At 47.7% G+C, this 19,807-nt stretch overlaps 1 protein-coding gene across 1 annotated transcript in view; it reads right to left on the bottom strand.

The window, feature by feature from the left end:
- Nucleotides 1-19,807, bottom strand: part of LOC144798814 (septin-7-like) — a 240,577-nt gene that overhangs the window by 16,280 nt on the left and 204,490 nt on the right. Inside the window, exon 7 of the mRNA XM_078669860.1 lies at nucleotides 19,187-19,279. Within this exon, the coding sequence (XP_078525986.1) occupies nucleotides 19,187-19,279 (93 nt within the window). The remainder of the gene's footprint in view (nucleotides 1-19,186; nucleotides 19,280-19,807) is intronic.

The raw sequence follows: 19,807 nt of genomic DNA, 5'->3' as shown, positions 1-19,807 counted from the left end.
ATACTATACTTCCATTACCATACAGATAGCAAACGCCATTCAGCATAGCTCTCTCCTTGGGAACAGTAAATAAATAAAAACAACATTGAAAATAAGCACAATTCAAACATGGCTATATAGTGCCCTCCCTGAACATTTTATGGCACATCAGCATAGTCAAAATTAGCTACAAATGGTCTTTAAAGTGTAGAAAGGTTTATCATTTTAACAGTGTATACTGAATGATCAAAACGGTGAGTTTTGCAGTTGTGTTAATGCTTCTATGCTTCGCAAAACAAGCATTGGCAAAACCAATAGGCCCCACTTTTATAATGCAAGTGCCAACCTATTGGCCTTACAAATGCTTTTCTGTTCAATATCGTAAAAAAAAAAAAAAAAAGAATAAAAAAAGTGTCAAAACAATGGAAAAGAAAACCTCAAGGTATCTCAAAATGCTACAATAACGAAGTTTCTTTACTGAACAAAATATACTTCACACAGGATTTGGAGCTGAAACAAATGCTTCAGCCATCTGAAGCTTTGCAGCAGCCCAGAGAGCACATGAATGGGCCTCCAGGAGAAGAGACACCTCATTTTCAGTTGGGACAGATTCAGCCTCAAACGCCAGCTGAGTGCGCGGAGAAGCACCCCACACCAGTGCAATAAATGCTGCCTTTGAGTGCCAAAACCTGCCTTTCATGCTACATTTGGGACACTGAAGAAAAAAAGAAATACATATTAAAAAAAGGTTTTCTATTCTTTAATCAAACCTCAACAAAAACATGTCTTTCTGTGCTTTTATGGATGAGCCGTGAGGGATGGGCGGCAACACAGAACATGGGAGACCGAGAAGGGGGAAGCAGCACAGCGGGAAGAGAGCAACACCATACATGCATTTTTATGAAATGACCAAAGAAAAAGAAAAAAAATAAGTAATGCCCTGATGTAAGCCAAGGTAGGATTCAGAGGAGGGACAAACACACTGAATAAGAAGAAAGCAAATAAGAATGACAAGAAAGCCAACCAATTAGAAACAGAGGCTGCACCAAAGCCCCACTACAAGTATTGGCCTTGTATACAACAGGACTTTGACTACAGGCAGGTAAACACTAATAAAAAGCAGTTGCCCCCTACATTAACAAACCAAGGATTGAAGTTAGAGTGCATCTGTGACCAAGTCGAGCGAAATTGCATTTGCATGCAAGAGTTACAAGGCTGAGAGATGTGGGGAAGCAACCGACAGTAAGCCATTCAAAATAGACTTTTTCAACGTGAGGGTCATAAGATATACACCAATGCTCCACTCGTTTAGGTACTTAGACACCATATATAGAGGCGCTAATGTTAAGAGATTTAGACCATTTAGCCTGCAGTGTAACATGGTCAATGTGGTTTAAAACTGAAGCAGAGTGCATAAGAAATTCCCACTTTCCCAAACCTTCCTATAAATAGACTCCATGGCAGCACTGTGCAAGAAAGGAAAATGTTACCCTGTAAGCATTTGTTTGCAACTTGTAGTGTTGTAGATTCCAATGCTCCGCATTGTGAGAAGTTGGCCTGGTATATGATGTCCACAGTTCTGTGGGCACCTTGTATCAGTCCAAACAATCCCTTATGGTGGTGGTTGTAAAGTCAACCTTATAGACAAGCTATCCTAGGGGTAGCATGGACTAAGCGGCCTTAAAGGCTTAACTCCAAAGGACATGTGAAGCCAGCTGTTTTACCATATGCAATCCTGTAATACCAAATGAAAGGACACCACACAAGTTATATATTATCAAAATATATGTATTTATTCTTAGAATAATCCCCACTACTCTTTATGAGCAATGAAGCACAAGCGTTTAAATAAAAGCACAGTTAAACATAGACAAGTTGCACGTTTTGGATGAGGCCGGTGGCCACTCAAACCATATATCAAAAAAGTGGTATACCAATCACTAATCGATCTGGGGTAAGGCTTAGGGCCTTGTGAATCGCTTGGACTACGGGGCACTAACAGCAGTTAGGGCGGGAGTAGCCCGCGGGATTCGGGAGCAGTGCGGGAAGCACGGCTTTCACCAATGTAAAGTCAATGGTGCGTAAAAGTTACAATGTTATTGCAAAAGGAGTCTTCCGACTGGACTGGGACTACCAAACTTTAGACTTAGGCACTAGAGGTGTGTACCAGTGTGGGAACACCGGTGCTAGTAAGTTACCTCACCCACAGGACGTGGGTGCACAGGTGCCAACCTGTGTCGGGTTTCATCACGCAGTTCGATGGTGCCTGAGGATGAAGATGCTGCAGGCGTCCAGAAGAGAAGTGTCCGGTGCGATCCAAGGGTGGATCGAAGTTGAAGGGTACCTGAAAGCAGAGGGGACAGAGTCTGGGTCACTAGCCAGTGACCAGGAAGGAACCAGGCAATGTCGGGCGCAGTCAGGTCGTTGTCGGGTGCCTTGTCTCCGCTGCCACGTGGACTCTGGGGCACCGAGGATGTCCTGGAGTGGATCACGAGCTGTCCCACGAAGGCTCTCGCTGTCGGCGGTGTCAGCTTCCGGATCGGAGTCAACAAGCCTTGGCAAAGGCAAACCACGCAGGATTCGAAGAAGGCTTAACACTCGGACCAGCAAGGTCTGAGCGGGTGCTCCTTTTCAGGGGAGCTAGTGCCAATCTGGAGCAACCAGATCAGCTGTTCAAATTCGTAGATTCGTCGGTTCTGGGGCCACTAGCCAAGGGGCAAGCGACCGGACCAACGCGTCGAGCAGGAAAATGCAAAAGGGCCCCACGCAGCACTCGTCGAGTATGGAGGGGTGAGCTTCGGTGCACAAGCTGCTCGGGGCTGGAGCTTCTCAGACTCCAATGCACAGCTTCGAGGGAGCTTCGGGTGCTGCACGGTCAGCGCTTCGTTGTTTATTCAAGATGGCCGCTCCCACGCTTCAGGTCACCTCCACGGGTCCCAGCTCTGCATGGACTGTGGATCGGGCTGTTGGAAGTCAGGAAAGCTGGCTCTTGTCGATCTCTGTCGCTCGAGTTCCGGCGGCAACTGCAACAAAGCAAACGTCGAGGTGCTGGATGGTGCCTGTTTGCACAGGGTGGTCACTCCTTGACCACAAGAGAGTTTTGTTTCATAAGTTTGTCAGGATAATCTGATGTGCATTGGCACTGCTCCCACCTATATTCCAAATCTGGAGGCTGGATTACCTGCTAGGTCCCTCCTATGGGTGGGACCCAGGAAGGGGGTGGTTACACCCCTTTCCCTTTGTCCAGTTTCGCGCCAGGACTGGGGCAGGATGGCCCCAGAACCGGTTTGACTGGAATCTGCCCAGGGACACCTTGTGCGCCCCAGGCAGTGTCTAGTTTCATTCAACCCTCCCTGCTACAATCCACTATCTCCTGTCTGGGGTGGTGTGACACCTCCCTGTGACAGGAAACTCTTTGTCCAGGTGTCCTCTGCCAAGTTTCGGTCAGCAGCAGGAGGTCAGACATGTGTCTGTGGCAGCAGCATCCATTTTATGATGCTGGGGCTCTGGTTAGGATTAACCGCGTTTTCAGTAAAGTAACATGTCTTCTCCCTCTAGAAGGGTGGAATGCTACCCCCGTCGCCAGAACTGGCGAGGGGGTAGTATTCCAAAATGTATGACAACAAACACGACATGTTTTGATAAAGCCAAACCAAAGTTAGCATTAACCGCGAGGATTATAATGCACTTGAGTATATGGTATGGCAGTATCACTAGAACAGCTATAAGGAAATGGTTCCGAAAGCTGCAGACAGGCTCAGCTCATGCTAGAGCACCATCTCACATAAAACCAAGCACTCTGCCTCCAGGATTGTTAAGGCCTGCCATAGGAGTGACTTATAGGTATATATATGTGTCCAGATATAGGTTTAGACATAGGTATACTATATCTAAGCAAGGGGTGATTACACCACCTTGCCCCAGCTGTGTGAACAGCCAGTTGTGTCGATTGAAGTACCAGCCAGGGGTGGCAAGAGCCATGCTTCAGCCCCTGGTAGGCCTTGGATGCACCTATTGTGCACTGTACAGGGTCTGATAAGGTGTCCAGTACCAATTTGGTTATGCACCTAGGGTGCATGGAGTCCATTTTAAGAGAGCAGATAGCCTGGGGCCCTGATTAGCAGGATCACAGGCCAACTAAGTCGAAAACCAGCTAAACACAAGGCAAAGAATCTAGGGTAACCATAGTCAGGTATCCACCTTCCTACATAGCCCCCCCCCCCCCAAACGAAAGGAGATAAGGCTATCCTTGACCAGGTAAGCTTATATTGCCTAAGTGGCCATATAAGGAAGTACCTGCACTAGCATGGTTACCCCCTGTCTCATGGTCCACTAAGCAATCCCTCACCCTAGGGGTATCAGAGGGTCTCCACCATAGGGAATTACTACCTTTGGTGTGTTTTGGCAAAGTTAAAGGCTGGTGTTGAGATGGAGTACTGAAGTGAGGCTCCACTAATGTAGGGCTCAGCTTCCTCCAATCCTCTTCCACCATGTGTGCCTTTCTTTCCTTGACTGAGTTGCACTGTGCTCTCAGGGTCAACCTCTGGCTGCCTACAGCTGGAGGCTGGGTCCCTTTTGTTGGCTTACTGGAGGGACAGGTCAGGTTTGGGGCCCTTAGGTCCCACGTTTGGCTGTGCCAAACAGTTTCCATTTGTGGGAGGTCCCTAACTAGTGGTAAGGGGGATCCCTCAGGAGTTTTTAACTTTTTCACCTTGCTAGGGCTGCTAGTTTTGGTGCCCCTAATCTGCTGATGGGGGTGCTTTATTTGATAGGGGGCCCTTTGGGGCTTCCTGACCTCCTTGACCTCTGTAGCCCTGGGCTGACTGAGGCAGGGTAGAGAGGGGCAGGTTACCTGCTCCAGATTGGGTCCCACCTTGGAAGGGTCCACTGACATCAGGGGCTCTGCCAGGCTAGGCCTGACTACCTCTGGGGCAGTTCCTTCACAAGGGGTAAGATCAGTTCCCTGAGGAGGCTGATCCTTTCCTAAAGTCTGGTGGGAGGGAGATTTCTCTTCCTCCTCAATGCTCTCTGTGTGGAGTGATCCATAGTTTCAGGCTTCACAACACAGGAATCAGTTTGAGTTTGGGCTGTGGCCATCACAGCCCCACCAACCTTTTCAGGAAGGGACTCAGTTTGGGTATGGGCTGTTACCATAACAGCTTTGCTAACCTTTTCAGGAAGGGATTTAGCTGAAGATGGGGCCGAGTCTTGCACAGCCCTACCAACCTTTTCAGGAAGGACATCTTGGATTGGGGCTGTAGCCATTACAGCCCCACTTACCTTTCCATGGAGATTTACCATTTTAGAATGGGTTTCTTGTTCCACCTCAGCCCAGGCTGAGATTTCTAAATCATTCCCAAGTAGACAATCTACAGGCAAGTTTGATGACACTGCCACTCTTTGGGCCAGTGACACCTTCCCAGCTGAGATTTACTACTGCCATGGGATGATTTTTCTGAACTCCATCAATGTTTGTCACCTGATATGTGGCACCAGGTAAAAGTTGCCTTGAGGGGACTAGATTCTCAATCACCATGGTGATACTAGCCCCTGTGTATCTGTGGGCTTCAACCGTTTGACCATTGATGATGGGCTCCTGTCTATATTTGCTCAAAGTGTTTGGGCAATCAGTGAAGTTGGCAAACCCCATGCCATTTTCATAGACAAGAGTATCTGGACTAGGGGACCTGGTTAGGCCAGAATCCACCTCAGCTCCAAAAGTAAACCCACCCAAATTCTTGGTGGTGCTCCCACCACCTGGGGGATTACTGCTGACAGTAACAGGAGGTGTTGGAGCCTTACTTGGAGGGATATTTTCTTTATTGCTATTTCTTGGACAACAGCTGTCTGTTTTCCAGTGGCCAGGCTGTTTACAGTCATGGCAGTAAGGTTTCTTCTGGGTAAAGGAGTTGTTTTGGGACCCACCCCCATCCTTGGAGTTTTGGGGCCCTGTGGGAGACGGGTCTTTAGATTTATCCCCACCCTTCTCTTGAGTCTTGGAAGTATCCTTCTTTTGGTCATTACCCTGATTCTTAGGCCTAATCCTGGTTCTGACCCATTTGTCTGCCCTCTTACCCAATTCTTGTGGAGAGGTCAGATCTGAGTCCACCAGGTGCTGGTGTAAAAGCTGGTTCTGAGAGGATCTGCTCCCTCAATCAAATTATACAATCCTGTATAGTCATGTACTTTGCTGCCATGTAGCCAACCTTCCAGAGCCTTAGTAGCACAATCTACAAAATCAGTCCAGTCCTGAGTCTGAGCTTTTTGGGTGTCTCTGAACAACAACCTGTATTGTTCAGTGGTTAAGCCAAACCCATCAATAAGAGCACTCTTCAGGACAGTGTAATTTTTAGCATCCTCAGCTCTAACAGTGAGGAGCTTATCTCTCCCTTTCTCAGAAAAGGAGAGCCACAAGATTGCTGCCCACTGATCCTCAGGGACCTGCTGTACCATGCAGGCCCTCTCAAGAGCAGTTGTCCATTTGTGTATATCATCCCCATCTTTGTAGGGGGGCACAATCTTACTCAGGTTTCTATGATCATAAGGAAGCTGAATTCCTGATAAATCCGACCCCGAGGGTACCATCTTTCTACATTGTGCCCAAAATTCATAAGGCCCAACGGCCCCCGCCTGGTCGGCCGACAGTCTCAGGTATTAATTCCTTACTTGAGCCTTTGTCACAATTCTCCGATTTCTTTTTACGAGAATGCGTGGTTACACAACCCTCTTGTGCAGGACACAACTGACATCCTCAGACAGTTAGACAGTAACGTATGATCCGGCCGAGCAATTCATAGTGACCATTGACAGAGTCACTTTACACAAACATACCCCAGGAAGCGACGCTGGTGGCAGCAGCCCGCTCCCTGGAGGAATGCGAGTGGTTCTATGACACAGCTAGGACGTTTGTGTTGCAATGCATTGAAATAGTATAGACAAGGAACTTCTTTTCCTACAAAGAACAACTTTATCTGCAGATATCGGGGACCTCGATGGGGGCCACATTTGCCCCGAGCCTGGCCTGCATATACGTGGGGCATTTTGAAACCCAATATATCTACCATGAATCTAATCTCTTCCAGGGGAATATTGTCCTCTGGAAGAGATACATAGATGACATTCTATGCATCTGGAGAGGATCCGCTGAGCGACTAAATCAATTCTTGACTTGGCTCAATAATCTGGATCGATGCCTCAAATTCACATGGACAGTGGACCGCAAAAAGGCGACATACTTAGACCTGGACATAGAGGCGAGAGAGAACGGCCTCATCACCACAGTCCATCAAAAGCCCACGGATAAGAACTCATTATTGCATTACGAATCGTTCCATCTGAGGGCCCTTAGGGACAACTTGCCAGTTGGGCAATTTATGAGGTATCGCAGGAATTGCTCCACAGTGCAAACCTTCTTACAACAGACTGAGGACCTGACGGACAAACTTGTCGCTAGGGCTTATCCGCAAAGAATTGTTAAACAAGCCAAGAAGCGGGCACTTAATACCCCCAGAGAAGCCCTCTTGGACCGGAGGCCAAAAGGACATAATGACTGCATTCCAGTAGTCACCACCTTTGGCCCCCACTCCACCAAAATCCGTCAAATAATTCGGAAACACTGGCATTTACTGAGCACCAGCTCGATGCGAATGCCACAACCACGTTTTGCATTCAAGCGATCATCTAGCTTGAGGGACCGACTGGTCCACTCACGTGCACAACCCACACCGACTGAATCCACAGTTCCATCTGGTCACTATCCTTGTGGGAGTTGCAACATATGTGCTCTCACAAGGAAAACTGGCACGATAGTCAGGACGAATGGGAGTACCTGGCATCGGAATAAATTCAGTAACTGTAACACACGTAATGTTATCTATAGACTTACGTACCCATGTGAACTACACTATATTGGTCTAACAACAAGAAAAGTAAAAACCAGAATCCAAGAACATCTCAGCACTTTAAAAACAGCAAAACTGACGACCAAACTGGTGCAACACTTTAGTGACATGAAACATCAACCCAGGGACGTACGTTGGGTGGTAATAGAAAGTGTTAAGGGTGATCAGTATAACATGGGCAATAGGCTACTCAGGAAAGAGGCCCGTTGGATATATGAAGAGGGAACAGATCAGCGAGGCCGTAACGAAATTATTGAGTGGAACCGTTTGTCATTATTGTAGAGGGTGTTAATCTGACTGTCCACTCTCTTTTTGCCAGATTACGTATTCGGGTACAATAGTTGACGGTCCATGTGTCAGAGCTGATGCACGTAGGTGGGCAAAGCCATGATGTCAGCATAGTAGATGTGCCTAAGGCCATTAAAACCTCCGGCTGTAATAATACCGAGGGGCCCTATGAACACCATCTGACACACCAATAATTGAATAGTACGCCTGCCAGCGCGTAGGAGTCCACTGAATACAAACATGATCAGAAACTATTAAATCTTATTAAGGGACATAGTCACTTTGTTGGGTCCAATGTGACAACGTACTACTAGGACAGCCGTGCACACTTCGAGCTTATACGTTAAGGTGAATAGAGAACATGAAGTAGAACGGCCACGGAATATATATTTTCCGCTCTAAGATGGCGGCCGCATTTACAGCATAAACCGGCATGCTTTACATACACGCTACCGTAGCGTAGCGACCACCTGACCACAACCGTGATATTTAGCCCAGCCCACGACAATGTCCAGACACACGAAGGGTGAGCGGAAGCCACACCACGAAACCTTATCGGTAAGGAGAAAATGAGGGCGGGAGGACTAACCAGAGCGGGGTGAACCAAGATAATACATTGGTATACTACCTGTATTGAGGGCCGCGCGCTAACCAGTCTAACCATAGAACCCTCTGAATCTAAGCTCGGCCACATTGGATTACATCAGCAATGGGGTCAGGGTCTCCTGAATTTAACCACTAGAGCAGGAGCATGAAACACTTAGGCTATAACCATAGACGGCGAAGTACCAATTTAATAAGCGAAAACACTGTTAGGACCTAGGACAAATAGATAAATATGATTTGCATACAGGTCATGGCTACGCTTTCTCCTTCATAGATACCGACCTCCTGGCGGTACACGGGACCCGCTAACGTGTTAGGGGGGTTCCCTAAACACAGATTCTTCTACGGGGGCCGGTAGGCTGGAAAAGAGAGGCCACCTGGTAAAGTATGAAGACAGTCATCAAGACTTTCGAGTGACATCATCAGCTCCTAAGTTGACTTACTTTTAACATTTTACAATGGAGATGGAGTGACACAGCGAGAACATTGTGTGTGTGTTTGTGTTCCCGCCCCATATAGGTACAATACATGGAGAATCCAGAGGTGCAATTCATACGCTGACCCGAACAAAACCCTGAAGAAATCACCGGTAAAGTAGGAATGGTGATGAAACATGTCGGTTTTTGGTTTTTATTAGAGCGCGCGAACAGCAAAGAATAAAGATACAGTTGCCAGTTTAGCACAGCTCTTTTTAATCTCATAAGGGTCACTCTAAACTTTGTTACACATTTGGTTTTTGATTTCTTTGCACACCGTTTATCCCCTTTCTGTTTGGGTTGACAGACGCTGATGATGATAAGTGGGGATTCAGGCGAGTACCAGTCTGTAACTTCCCCCCCCGGGTGTTGCTCCCGTGAGGCTCTGTCAACCTCCCCTCCCCCTTTTTTTCACAGTTAGAGGGTGGGGGAAGCAGTTGGCACCGACTGGGAGACATATACTAACACGCACGCGCGATTTTATATACACGGTAGGACAGTTACGCGACCGCTAGCAGCGCAGCAGGCTTGAAGGGTGCAGATGACCCTGGGTTTGTTTAACAGTAAAAGTGTAACAAGTGATCTAGGGATATATATCCCATAGAACTATAGGGAAGGCCATTGTTGTTGATTGTTCTATGATCATAGGACCTGTCTTTATCTCTTGGGATAATGCTGCCACCAGTGGGAGTCTCCCCACTCAATCTCTGCTCTCTTGCAAGAGCAAGTCTAGCTTTGGCCAGGGCTAATTCCTCTCTCTCTATCTGGAGATTCACTGCTCTCATCCTGGCTTTATGCTCTCTTCTTTGAGGGGAAGTCATTCCTCTCTGTGATTCCCTTGAGGCACTAGAAATGTGAGAATCCCTGGAAGGGCTTCTCTCTCTCCTATTGCCTGGGAGAATCCTTTTATGTACTCTGGGGAGGGGCTGGCCCTCTCCATTTCCATGTAGGTCCAAGTTGGCTTGGCTAAGCCTCCCAACTGGTACCTGGGTATCCCCTTGACCATGATCTGACTTCACCTTCTGATTCAGGGTCTACCTCCTCATTTTCTACTTCTGGGGAGGTGTTCTCAGTGTCTGGTGTCTGGGGGATTCACTCCTGTTCCTGATCCTGAGGGAGCTACTCTAGCTTTCTCAAGGTCATCCTTTTCTAGGATGGCTATCATTATAGGAATGGTAGGGTTGTGACCCTTTCTCAGCTTCCTTGCAGTGCACAAGGCACTCAAGTCTTTGTAGCTGAATTTGTCATAGCTGGAGGTTGCCTGTGGAGGGTCAACCCTCACAGGTAGAGACCCTGTAGGTTCACCTGTGCCGGACATGACTCTAGTGTGGTGTAAGTGATGCACCTACCTACACTTAGTGTTTTCCTACTGTCCCTTACTAGTGAGTTGTAGTCAGGGTGTGCTAAGCTCTTCTACCTACAACCACTAAGTTCAGTAGAACTTAAATATGCTAAGCTTTTATTTATATGTACCTATGGTACTTAATGTGATCTTTCAATTTGATAAAAAGATTGTAAAGGTAAAACAGCAAGCTCAAATCCGTACCGCTGCTCACCAATGTGAGAAGTTGGCCTGGTATATGATGTCCGCAGTTCTGTGGGCACCTTGTATCAGTCCAAACAATCTCTTATGGTGGTGGTTGTAAGTCAACCTTATAGACAAGCTATCCTAGGGGTAGCATGGACTACGCAGCCGTAAAGGCTTAACTCCAAAGGACATGTGAAGCCAGCTGTTTTACCATATGCAATCCTGTAATACCAAATGAAAGGACACCACACAAGTTATATATTATCAAAATATATGTATTTATTCTTAGAATAATCCCCACTACTCTTTATGAGCAATGAAGCACAAGCGTTTAAATAAAGCCACAGTTAAACATAGACAAGTTGCACGTTTTGGATGAGGCCGGTGGCCACTCAAACCATATATCAAAAAAGTGGTATAACAATCACTAAATCGATCTGGGGTAAGGCCTAGGGCCTTGTGAATCGCTTGGACTACGGGGCACTAACAGCAGTTAGGGCGGGAGTAGCCCGCGGGATTTGGGAGCAGTGCGGGAAGCACGGCTTTCACCAATGTAAAGTCAATGGTGCGTAAAAGTTACAATGTTATTGCAAAAGGAGTCTTCCGACTGGACTAGGACTACCAAACTTTAGACTTAGGCACTAGAGGTGTGTACCAGTGTAGGAACACCGGCGCTAGTAAGTTACCTCACCCACAGGACGCGGGTGCACAGGTGCCAACCTGTGTCGGGTTTTGTCACGCAGTTCGATGGTGCCTGAGGATGAAGATGCCGCAGGCGTCCAGAAGAGAAGTGTCCGGTGCGATCCAAGGGTGGATCGAAGTTGAAGGGTACCTGAAAGCAGAGGGGACAGAGTCTGGGTCACTAGCCAGTGACCAGGAAGGAACCAGGAAGGAACCAGGCAATGTCGGGCGCAGTCAGGTCGTTGTCGGGTGCCTGGTCTCCGCTGCCACGTGGACTCTGGGGCACCGAGGATGTCCTGGAGTGGATCACGAGCTGTCCCACGAAGAGTCTCGCTGTCGGCGGTGTCGGCTTCCGGATCGGAGTCAACAAGCCTTGGCAAAGGCAACCCACGCAGGATTAGAAGAAGGCTTAACACTCGGACCAGCAAGGTCTGAGCGGGTGCTCCTTTTCAGGGGAGCTAGTGCCAATCTGGAGCAACCAGATCAGCTGTTCAAATTCGTAGGTTCGTCGGTTCTGGGGCCACTAGCCAAGGGGCAAGCGACCGGACCAACGCGTCAAGCAGGAAAATGCAAAAGGGCCCCACGCAGCACTCGTCGAGTATGGAGGGGTGAGCTTCGATGCACAAGCTGCTCGGGGCTGGAGCTTCTCAGACTCCAATGCACAGCTTCGAGGGAGCTTCGGGTGCTGCACAATCAGCGCTTCGTTGTTTATTCAAGATGGCCGCTCCCACGCTTCAGGTCGCCTCCACGGGTCCCAGCTCTGCATGGACTGTGGATCGGGCTGTTGGAAGTCAGGAAAGCTGGCTCTTGTCGATCTCTGTCGCTCGAGTTCCGGCAGGAACTGCAACAAAGCAAACGTCGTGGTGCTGGATGGTGCCTGTTTGCACAGGGTGGTCACTCCTTGACCACAAGGGAGATTCTTCAGTCTTCCACGAGGAGTGGGATGTCGAAGGGTCCAGAGTTTCGTTTAATAAGTTTCAGTCAGGATAATCTGATGTGCATTGGCACTGCTCCCACCTATATTACAAATCTGGAGGCTGGATTACCTGCTAGGTCCCTCCTATGGGTGGGACCCAGGAAGGGGGTAGTTACACCCCTTTCCCTTTGTCCAGTTTCGCGCCAGGACTGGGGCAGGATGGCCCCAGAACCGGTTTGACTGGAATCTGCCCAGGGACACCTTGTGCGCCCCAGGCAGTGTCTAGTTTCATTCAACCCTCCCTGCTACAATCCACTATATCCTGTCTGGGGTGGTGTGACACCTCCCTGTGACAGGAAACTTTGTCCAGGCGTCCTCTGCCAAGTTTCGGTCAGCAGCAGGAGGTCAGACATGTGTCTGTGGCAGCAGCATCCATTTTGTGATGCTGGGGCTCTGGTTAGGATTAACCGCGTTTTCAGTAAAGTAACATGTCTTCTTCCTCTAGAAGGGTGGAATGCTACCCCCGTCGCCAGAACTGGCGAGGGGGTAGTATTCCAAAATGTATGACACCAAACACAACATGTTTTGATAAATCCAAACCAAAGTTTGCATTAACCGCGAGGATTATAATGCACTTAAGAGTATATGGTATGGCAGTATCACTAGAACAGCTATAAGGAAATGGTTCCGAAAGCTGCAGACAGGCTCAGCTCATGCTAGAGCACCATCTCACATAAAACCAAGCACTCTGCCTCCAGGATTGTTAAGGCCTGCCATAGGAGTGACTTATAGGTATATATGTGTCCAGATATAGGTTTAGACATAGGTATACTATATCTAAGCAAGGGGTGATTACACCACCTTGCCCCAGCTGTGTGAACAGCCAGTTGTGTCAATTTAAGTACCAGCCAGGGGTGGCAAAAGCCATGCTTCAGCCCCTGGTAGGCCTTGGATGCACCTATGCCCTGGGAACCTATAGTGCACTGTACAGGGTCTGATAAGGTGTCCAGTACCAATTTGGTTATGCACCTAGGGTGCATGGAGTCCATTTTAAGAGAGAGCAGATAGCCTGGGGCCCTGATTAGCAGGATCCCAGGCCAACTAAGTCGAAAACCAGCTAAACACAAGGCAAAAAATCTAGGGTAACCATAGTCAGGTATCCACCTTCCTACACGCATACTCCTGCTATCTAGTGTTGGGCTTGGACATGTACAACAAGTTTTTCTTCTTTGTCTTTCGAGCCACAAAGTATAGTGGCTCTTCCTATGACTGGTAATGTGCATGGGCATAGATCGTTTTACCACAAGGCCAGTAGGATGGAGATGGAGCACGAAAAATGCATTAAAATGACCATGCAAGAAAATAAGTAGAAAGTAAAAGAAATAAGGCATCTGCAACAACCAAAGGCTTCTGGGGAGGAGGGAGGACGACATGTGAATCTACAGCACTACATGCCATGAACAGATGCTTATAGGGTAACATTTTCAGTTCATGGGATGTGCAGTTATAGATGCACATACTCTGCACAGAATGAAAAGCACTTCTCCCTAAAGCGGTGGCTAGCCGGAGGATGTTGCAGATGGTTTATAAGTGTACGTACTACAACATGTACAATTGGACATTTTTGATGTGCTAGGATATTGACACATTAATGTTTAATGAATGTCTGTGGTGTGGGCCAGTTAGCTGCCTTACAAATATCAGCTATAAGGATATTACCCAGAAAAGCCATGGAGGCTGCTTTTTTTAAGGGTAGGGGATAGCAGGAAGCAGTCTTTTGGCCTTGGCATAGCAGGTTTGAATAAACTTTAGTAGCCAGCGAGCTATCCCCGCTTTGGAACTGGCAGCGCCTTTGTGTTTAGCGTAGGCCACAAAAAGTGGTTCGGTTTCACGAAAAAATGTGGTCCTATCAATATAGTACATGAGGGCCTTCTTAATGTCTAGTGTGTGGAGGGCTCTTTCCTCTACTGAATCTGGATGTGTGAAAGAATACTGCCAGTTCAATTGAGAACCCACCTTAGGCAGAAACTTTGGATTAGTTCTAAGGACTAGCCGGTTAGCGGGCACTTTGAAAATAAAGTTCTTCTAGCATGAGAACTTGAATCTCACTCACTCATCTAAGGAAAGTATTAACGACTAAATATGTGACGTTCCAAGACAAAAACTGGAAGGGGTAAATGTGGAGGGGCTCAAAAAGGGGTGGCATGAACCTAGTAAGGACAACATTAAGGTTCCAGGAGGAGGCTTTCGTGACTGGAACTATGAATAATGAAGAGTGTCTAAGCTAATGGAGGGTAAGGCAGGCCTGTGCGTTGTTAACTAAGTAGGTAGCAAACAAGGTCTTGCACGGTGAACTTGAGTGGATCTATGTGCTTGGAGATGCAATACTGGACAAAATTATTCCACTTTGCTGCATAGCAGGCTCAAGTGGTGGGATGGCGAGCCCCTGAGGATGGACATGCCCTCAGATAGTATATTGATATATTCAAGCTCTAGGACCTCAGGAGGTAGATTACTAGGTTAAACTGCCTGAGATTAGGATGCCTAACTGTGCCCTGGTGTTGAGTGAGAAAGTCCAGCCTGTTGGGGAGCTCCTTGTGAGGGACTACGGACAACTCGAGGAGGGTTGTAAACAAAGGCTGCCTGGCCAATGGGGGAGCCAACAGTATGATGGTGAGGAGAAAGTCTGCCGCAGCATCCGAACCACGTAGAGAGGTGGAAAAGCATAGCCCAATATCCCTGACCAGTTTATCCATAGTGCATTGCCCATAGACTGTGTATGCAGAAACCTGGAGGCCAAGCTTGGATATCTGGTGTCTGCGGCAGTTTCGAATAGATTTATGTAGGGAACCCCCAAAATTGGAAGTATGAGAACAGGACTTGGGGGTGGAGTTCCCACTCATTGACTTGTTGCTGCATCCTACTAAGCAGGTAAGCGAAGTCGTTGTCGGCTCCCGGAGGGTACTCCGCTGGCAGATGCACTCTATGGTGAATTGCCCAACGTCAAATGCTTTGCGCTAACGGCAAGAGCTGGAAGAGTGTGTGCCCCCATGCTTTTTCAAGTAATACAGGGCAGTCATGTTGTCTGTTTTGACCAGGACTGTTATGGGATGTGCATGGCAGAAGAAACCTTTCTGAGCCAAATGGATTGCCATTAACTCCAGATAGTTGATGTGGAAGGTCTGTTGAAGGGGTGTTCACAAGACCCTGAACAGTCATGTGCTGCAAATGCGCCCTGCCAACCCCCGAGCCTGTGAGCGGCGTCCGAGGTGACAGTCACCTGGGGTACTGGGTCTAGAAAAGGCCTGCCCTGCAACAGATTGCTAGCGTTCCAACACTGCAGAGAGCAACAGGTGTTGGCCCAAATGAACACTAAATCATCCAACAGACACACTGCTTGTGACCATTGTGCCACCAGGCACTCTGGGGGCGGACAAGTGCAATTGGGCGCAGGGAACGATGGCGATGCAGGAGGTTATCTTGCCAACCAAGCGCATTACTGCTCTCACTGTTAGCTGAAGATTTGGCTGAAAAAGAGGCAGCAAGAGCTTGAAGGCTTGAACCCATGTGGGGCTGGGATAAGCTTTCCAAGTGAGTACATTTAGAATTGCTTCCCGAAAGAGCTGTATTTGTAGGGTTTGGAGGTGGGACTTGCAGATGCTGATGAAATCTAGATCATGGAGGAGATCTAAGGTGATGTGAGCTTGGACTAGACACTGCTGTTTGCTTGCAATCTTCATCAGCCAGTCATCGAGGTACAGGAAAACATGGACGCCACTGCTCCGGAGAGGAGCGGCTACGACTGAAAGGCATTTGGTAAAGACTCTAGGAGCTGTGGTTATGCGGAAAGGCAGAACTTTGAATTGAAAGTGTTGTCCACTTACAAGAAACTTGTGGTACCAGTGATCTGCAGGGTGGATAGAGATGATCTGCAGGGTGGATAGAGATATCAAAAATAGACACCCTTCAGGTTGAGGGTGATTATGAGGCTGCCTTGCTGCAATAGTGGAATGACGTCCTGGAGCACGACCATGTGGCTTGTTAAGGGGACTGAGTCTAGTATCGGCTTGAGGGACCAGTCTTTCTTGGGAATTCGAAAGTACAGAGAGTTCACCCCTTTGACCTTTTGTTCTGGCGGCACAAGCACTATGGCTTTGAGAGCAGGTCTACTTCTTCCTGGAGGAGGTGTTGGTGTTCCGGTGCGAGGGAGTGTTTGAAGGAGGGATTGTGGTACCCCAAGTTCCATGGAATAACCCTGCTCTACAATCGAGAGAACCCAGACAGGTATTATAGGATCGGGTGAAAGGGAGAGTGGGGTCCCTGTTTGGCAGGGGCATCTTCCTTAGTCACTCCACCTCTACCCTGTTCCCCACATATGCACCCCTGAAATCACCTTGGGAGTGTTGCTGCTGTTTGTTGCCTGTGGAAGCCCCTCTGGAGGTGGCTTTGGCACCACCATTGAATTGGACGCAATGAAAAGTCATACGAGCGATGGAGACTGAAGAGCTCCCATTGCTTTGGCTGCGTCAGTGTCTTGATTTTTCAAGCATCTTATCAACTTAAGGCACAAAGAGGTGTTTCCAGTCAAAAGAACATCAAATCAAATGCTACCAGACTTCTAGCTTAAGCCAGAGACATGGACCTAGCATGTCTGCAGCTCAAGACACTAGAGTTAACGCCTCTAGGGACTTTTTGTCTGGTGGCGGAAATCCTCTGCACCCTGTGCCTTTGGCCGTTTGCAGGCGGAAAGCACAACCAATGAATGTGGTGAGAGCTGACATCTTATTTAAGACCGGTCAGCGGGGAGGGTTTTTATTTTTTGTTAATCCTCAGTGTGACTATCCTTGTTGAAAGGGTCTTTGAATACAAACTCCTTAGGCTGAACTGCAGAACAAGGAGTGTGTGAGAACGTTTCTATTAGGGAGACATCCCCTCTGTAATGGTGTGCAGGTATACCTTGTGCAAGTTGGCCAGCTTGCAAATCACCTCGTGATAAGAGGTAGTATCGTATGGAGGAGAAGGCTTGGCAGGGTAGAGGTTGGGGTTCGCTGTCGCCAGTGCTCCGGGTTCATCATAAGGGTCTTTGTGTTGAGAACTCCTCTCCCCATAGGATGAATGTGTGGGAGCCCTTCGGGGAAGTAATCAGAGGAGGCCCTTGTGGTGGAAGAGGTAAAGCAGGTTAAGAGGACAACAGACTGGTGCCCCAATCTTGATGCTTAGGAGGTGGTGGATCCTCAAATGCCGGCTGCTCCTCAAGGATAAGCTTTCTCTTGCGAGGAAGGGTCTCCTGCGCATTTGGTAGTAGTTTTACTGAGATATTCCCTGTGTGTGTGTGTGTGTGTGGGGGGGGGGGGAATAAACACTTTTGCAGAATGTCATCTCCTCTTGGAAATATTGTAGAATTGGTAGTTCCTGATCCTTAGAGTCTGCCATGGATGGTCGACTGGGCACCAAAGGCTGTTTCAGCTCCAAAGCCAGTTTTGACATCAACCACTGTTTCAACTCTAAACAGCCCATTGGTGCTGGCACAACGATCCCCAGAGGGCATCAAGGGAGCAGTAAACACTGAGGTGCGCTGGGTATTGAGCGACTGTCTCAGTTCTGAAGCCTCAGGGCAGTGTCAGCCATGGCTGGGATGCAGTGGCATACCAAAGGCGGTGTTCCCAATTGTGGGCTCGACACCCGATCCCAGGAGGGGTGGTGGATGACCGGATTGTGGGAGTTTGTACTCTCTGCTGCTGTCTTCTGATGTTGGCCGAGCATGGGCTGTGGGCCTGTTGCCTCCGAGTCAGAGGGTAAATCAGATTCCAGAATGAAGGCTGCTACCTATTCGACATACGCCTCTCCTTCAACGTCCTCCCCAAAGATGTCGAAGGTGTCCTCGTCTCACAGCAGTTTCATGGCATGTTGAGCAAGCAGATCAACCGATCCGGATTGTCTTTTTGTACTGTAAGGCAAGGGGACCAGAAAGTCTTGTTGTGCTTCGGCAATAAGCAGAGTTTACAATCTGCGTGTTTATCTGTCCAGGAGTACTTGTAGTGGCACTGTGGACAGAATCGAAAAGGTGTTTTTCCATCACAGTGCTCGATTTGTCGTGTGCGAAAACTTGATAGAACACGCACAAATCCAATTGGAGGACCACGACAGACAAGAAACACAATGCATAAACAATTGCCTGAAGCTAGCAGGAACGACAAAGAGTACCACGGACCGTCGACTAAGAGCCCCAGCGAAGCACATCGGACCCAAACAGAACAATCGAACCATGGAGCGGATACCCATGAGCATTACCATTCACAGGAGGAGTCACTCAGCTAATGACTCAGAAGATTTTTTCGAAGAAAAACTAGCTGTGAACATCCAAGCCCAACTGAGCATGTGTATCTACAGCTTCACTTGCCACGAGCAGACTTTTCTATACAACCCTGAACTGAAAAAAAGCAGTAGCTCATTTTAGCCTGTAAAGAGGAGACTCAACATAAGTGTATTACTACTTAATAAAAAGCACATGGCACACAAGCTGAAATTCACTTGAAGTTGAATGAATTTTGAGGAGAGAGGTGCAACATCAATAGTGTACTGTAGGAGTCCAAATATCCAGGAATGTCTGTCTAATACAACATTACTTCTTGGTCTTATGGAAACTCGGTGCTTCACATCTTTGGAGGGTAGGATCAAGAAGGTGTGGAGGTTGAGCATCTGGGAGCACTGCATGCCTCAGACACAGAAGCAAGATTTGAAGTATTTACATTGATCAGACTATGGAAAACCCTGCACGTTGACACATGTACCCTCAAAAAGACCCCAATACCTTTATCCTTCGGATTACTTTACTGTCTTCATCATCCTCCACTTCTGGAAACTCATAAATCTTTATCTTGTGCTCCTGGATTTCCTTCATTATCTGAAAAAAAAATACAAATGATATTTGTATTTACACAAAGGGAATGCTGGGAATTAACTAAGCAGGAAGAGGAGGTCTAGGAGTGAAAATCTGGATGCCTTTGAATGGGCAGCAACTAAATCCCTGTAAAAGGGGGAAATCATCAATGCAACAAAGGAGATTATATGGAACAAATACTAGCACTGTCGCCCATTACGAGCAGATGAAGGATTCCACCAGGTTAAAATATCTGCAGGTATCTTCTCCAAGCGGGATTTATAGTAAAGTTAAAACTTAGAGTTTGTAAACTGGTTGGTAAAATGGTTCCGCCAAGCCTTCCCAATTAGAAAATGCTGCCCACACTAGAACATTTACTTGCTTTGGGAGTGTTAACCTGTGTGATTAAAGCTGCACAGGTCATGAAAATAACACTATTTGTTAAGCCACTGTGTTTTGATAATGTGGAGCACGGTTAGGTTAATGGCAAGCTTTTTTTCAATTCAATAATGTACTCTGTACTTATGTTTTGTTACTTTATGGGTAGCATTT

The sequence above is a fragment of the Lissotriton helveticus genome, chromosome 12, assembly GCF_964261635.1.
Source record: "Lissotriton helveticus chromosome 12, aLisHel1.1, whole genome shotgun sequence".
Taxonomy (NCBI): Eukaryota; Metazoa; Chordata; class Amphibia; order Caudata; family Salamandridae; genus Lissotriton; species Lissotriton helveticus.
The sequence above is the reverse complement of the archived record's forward strand: the minus strand, read 5'-3'. Positions and strand labels throughout refer to the sequence as shown.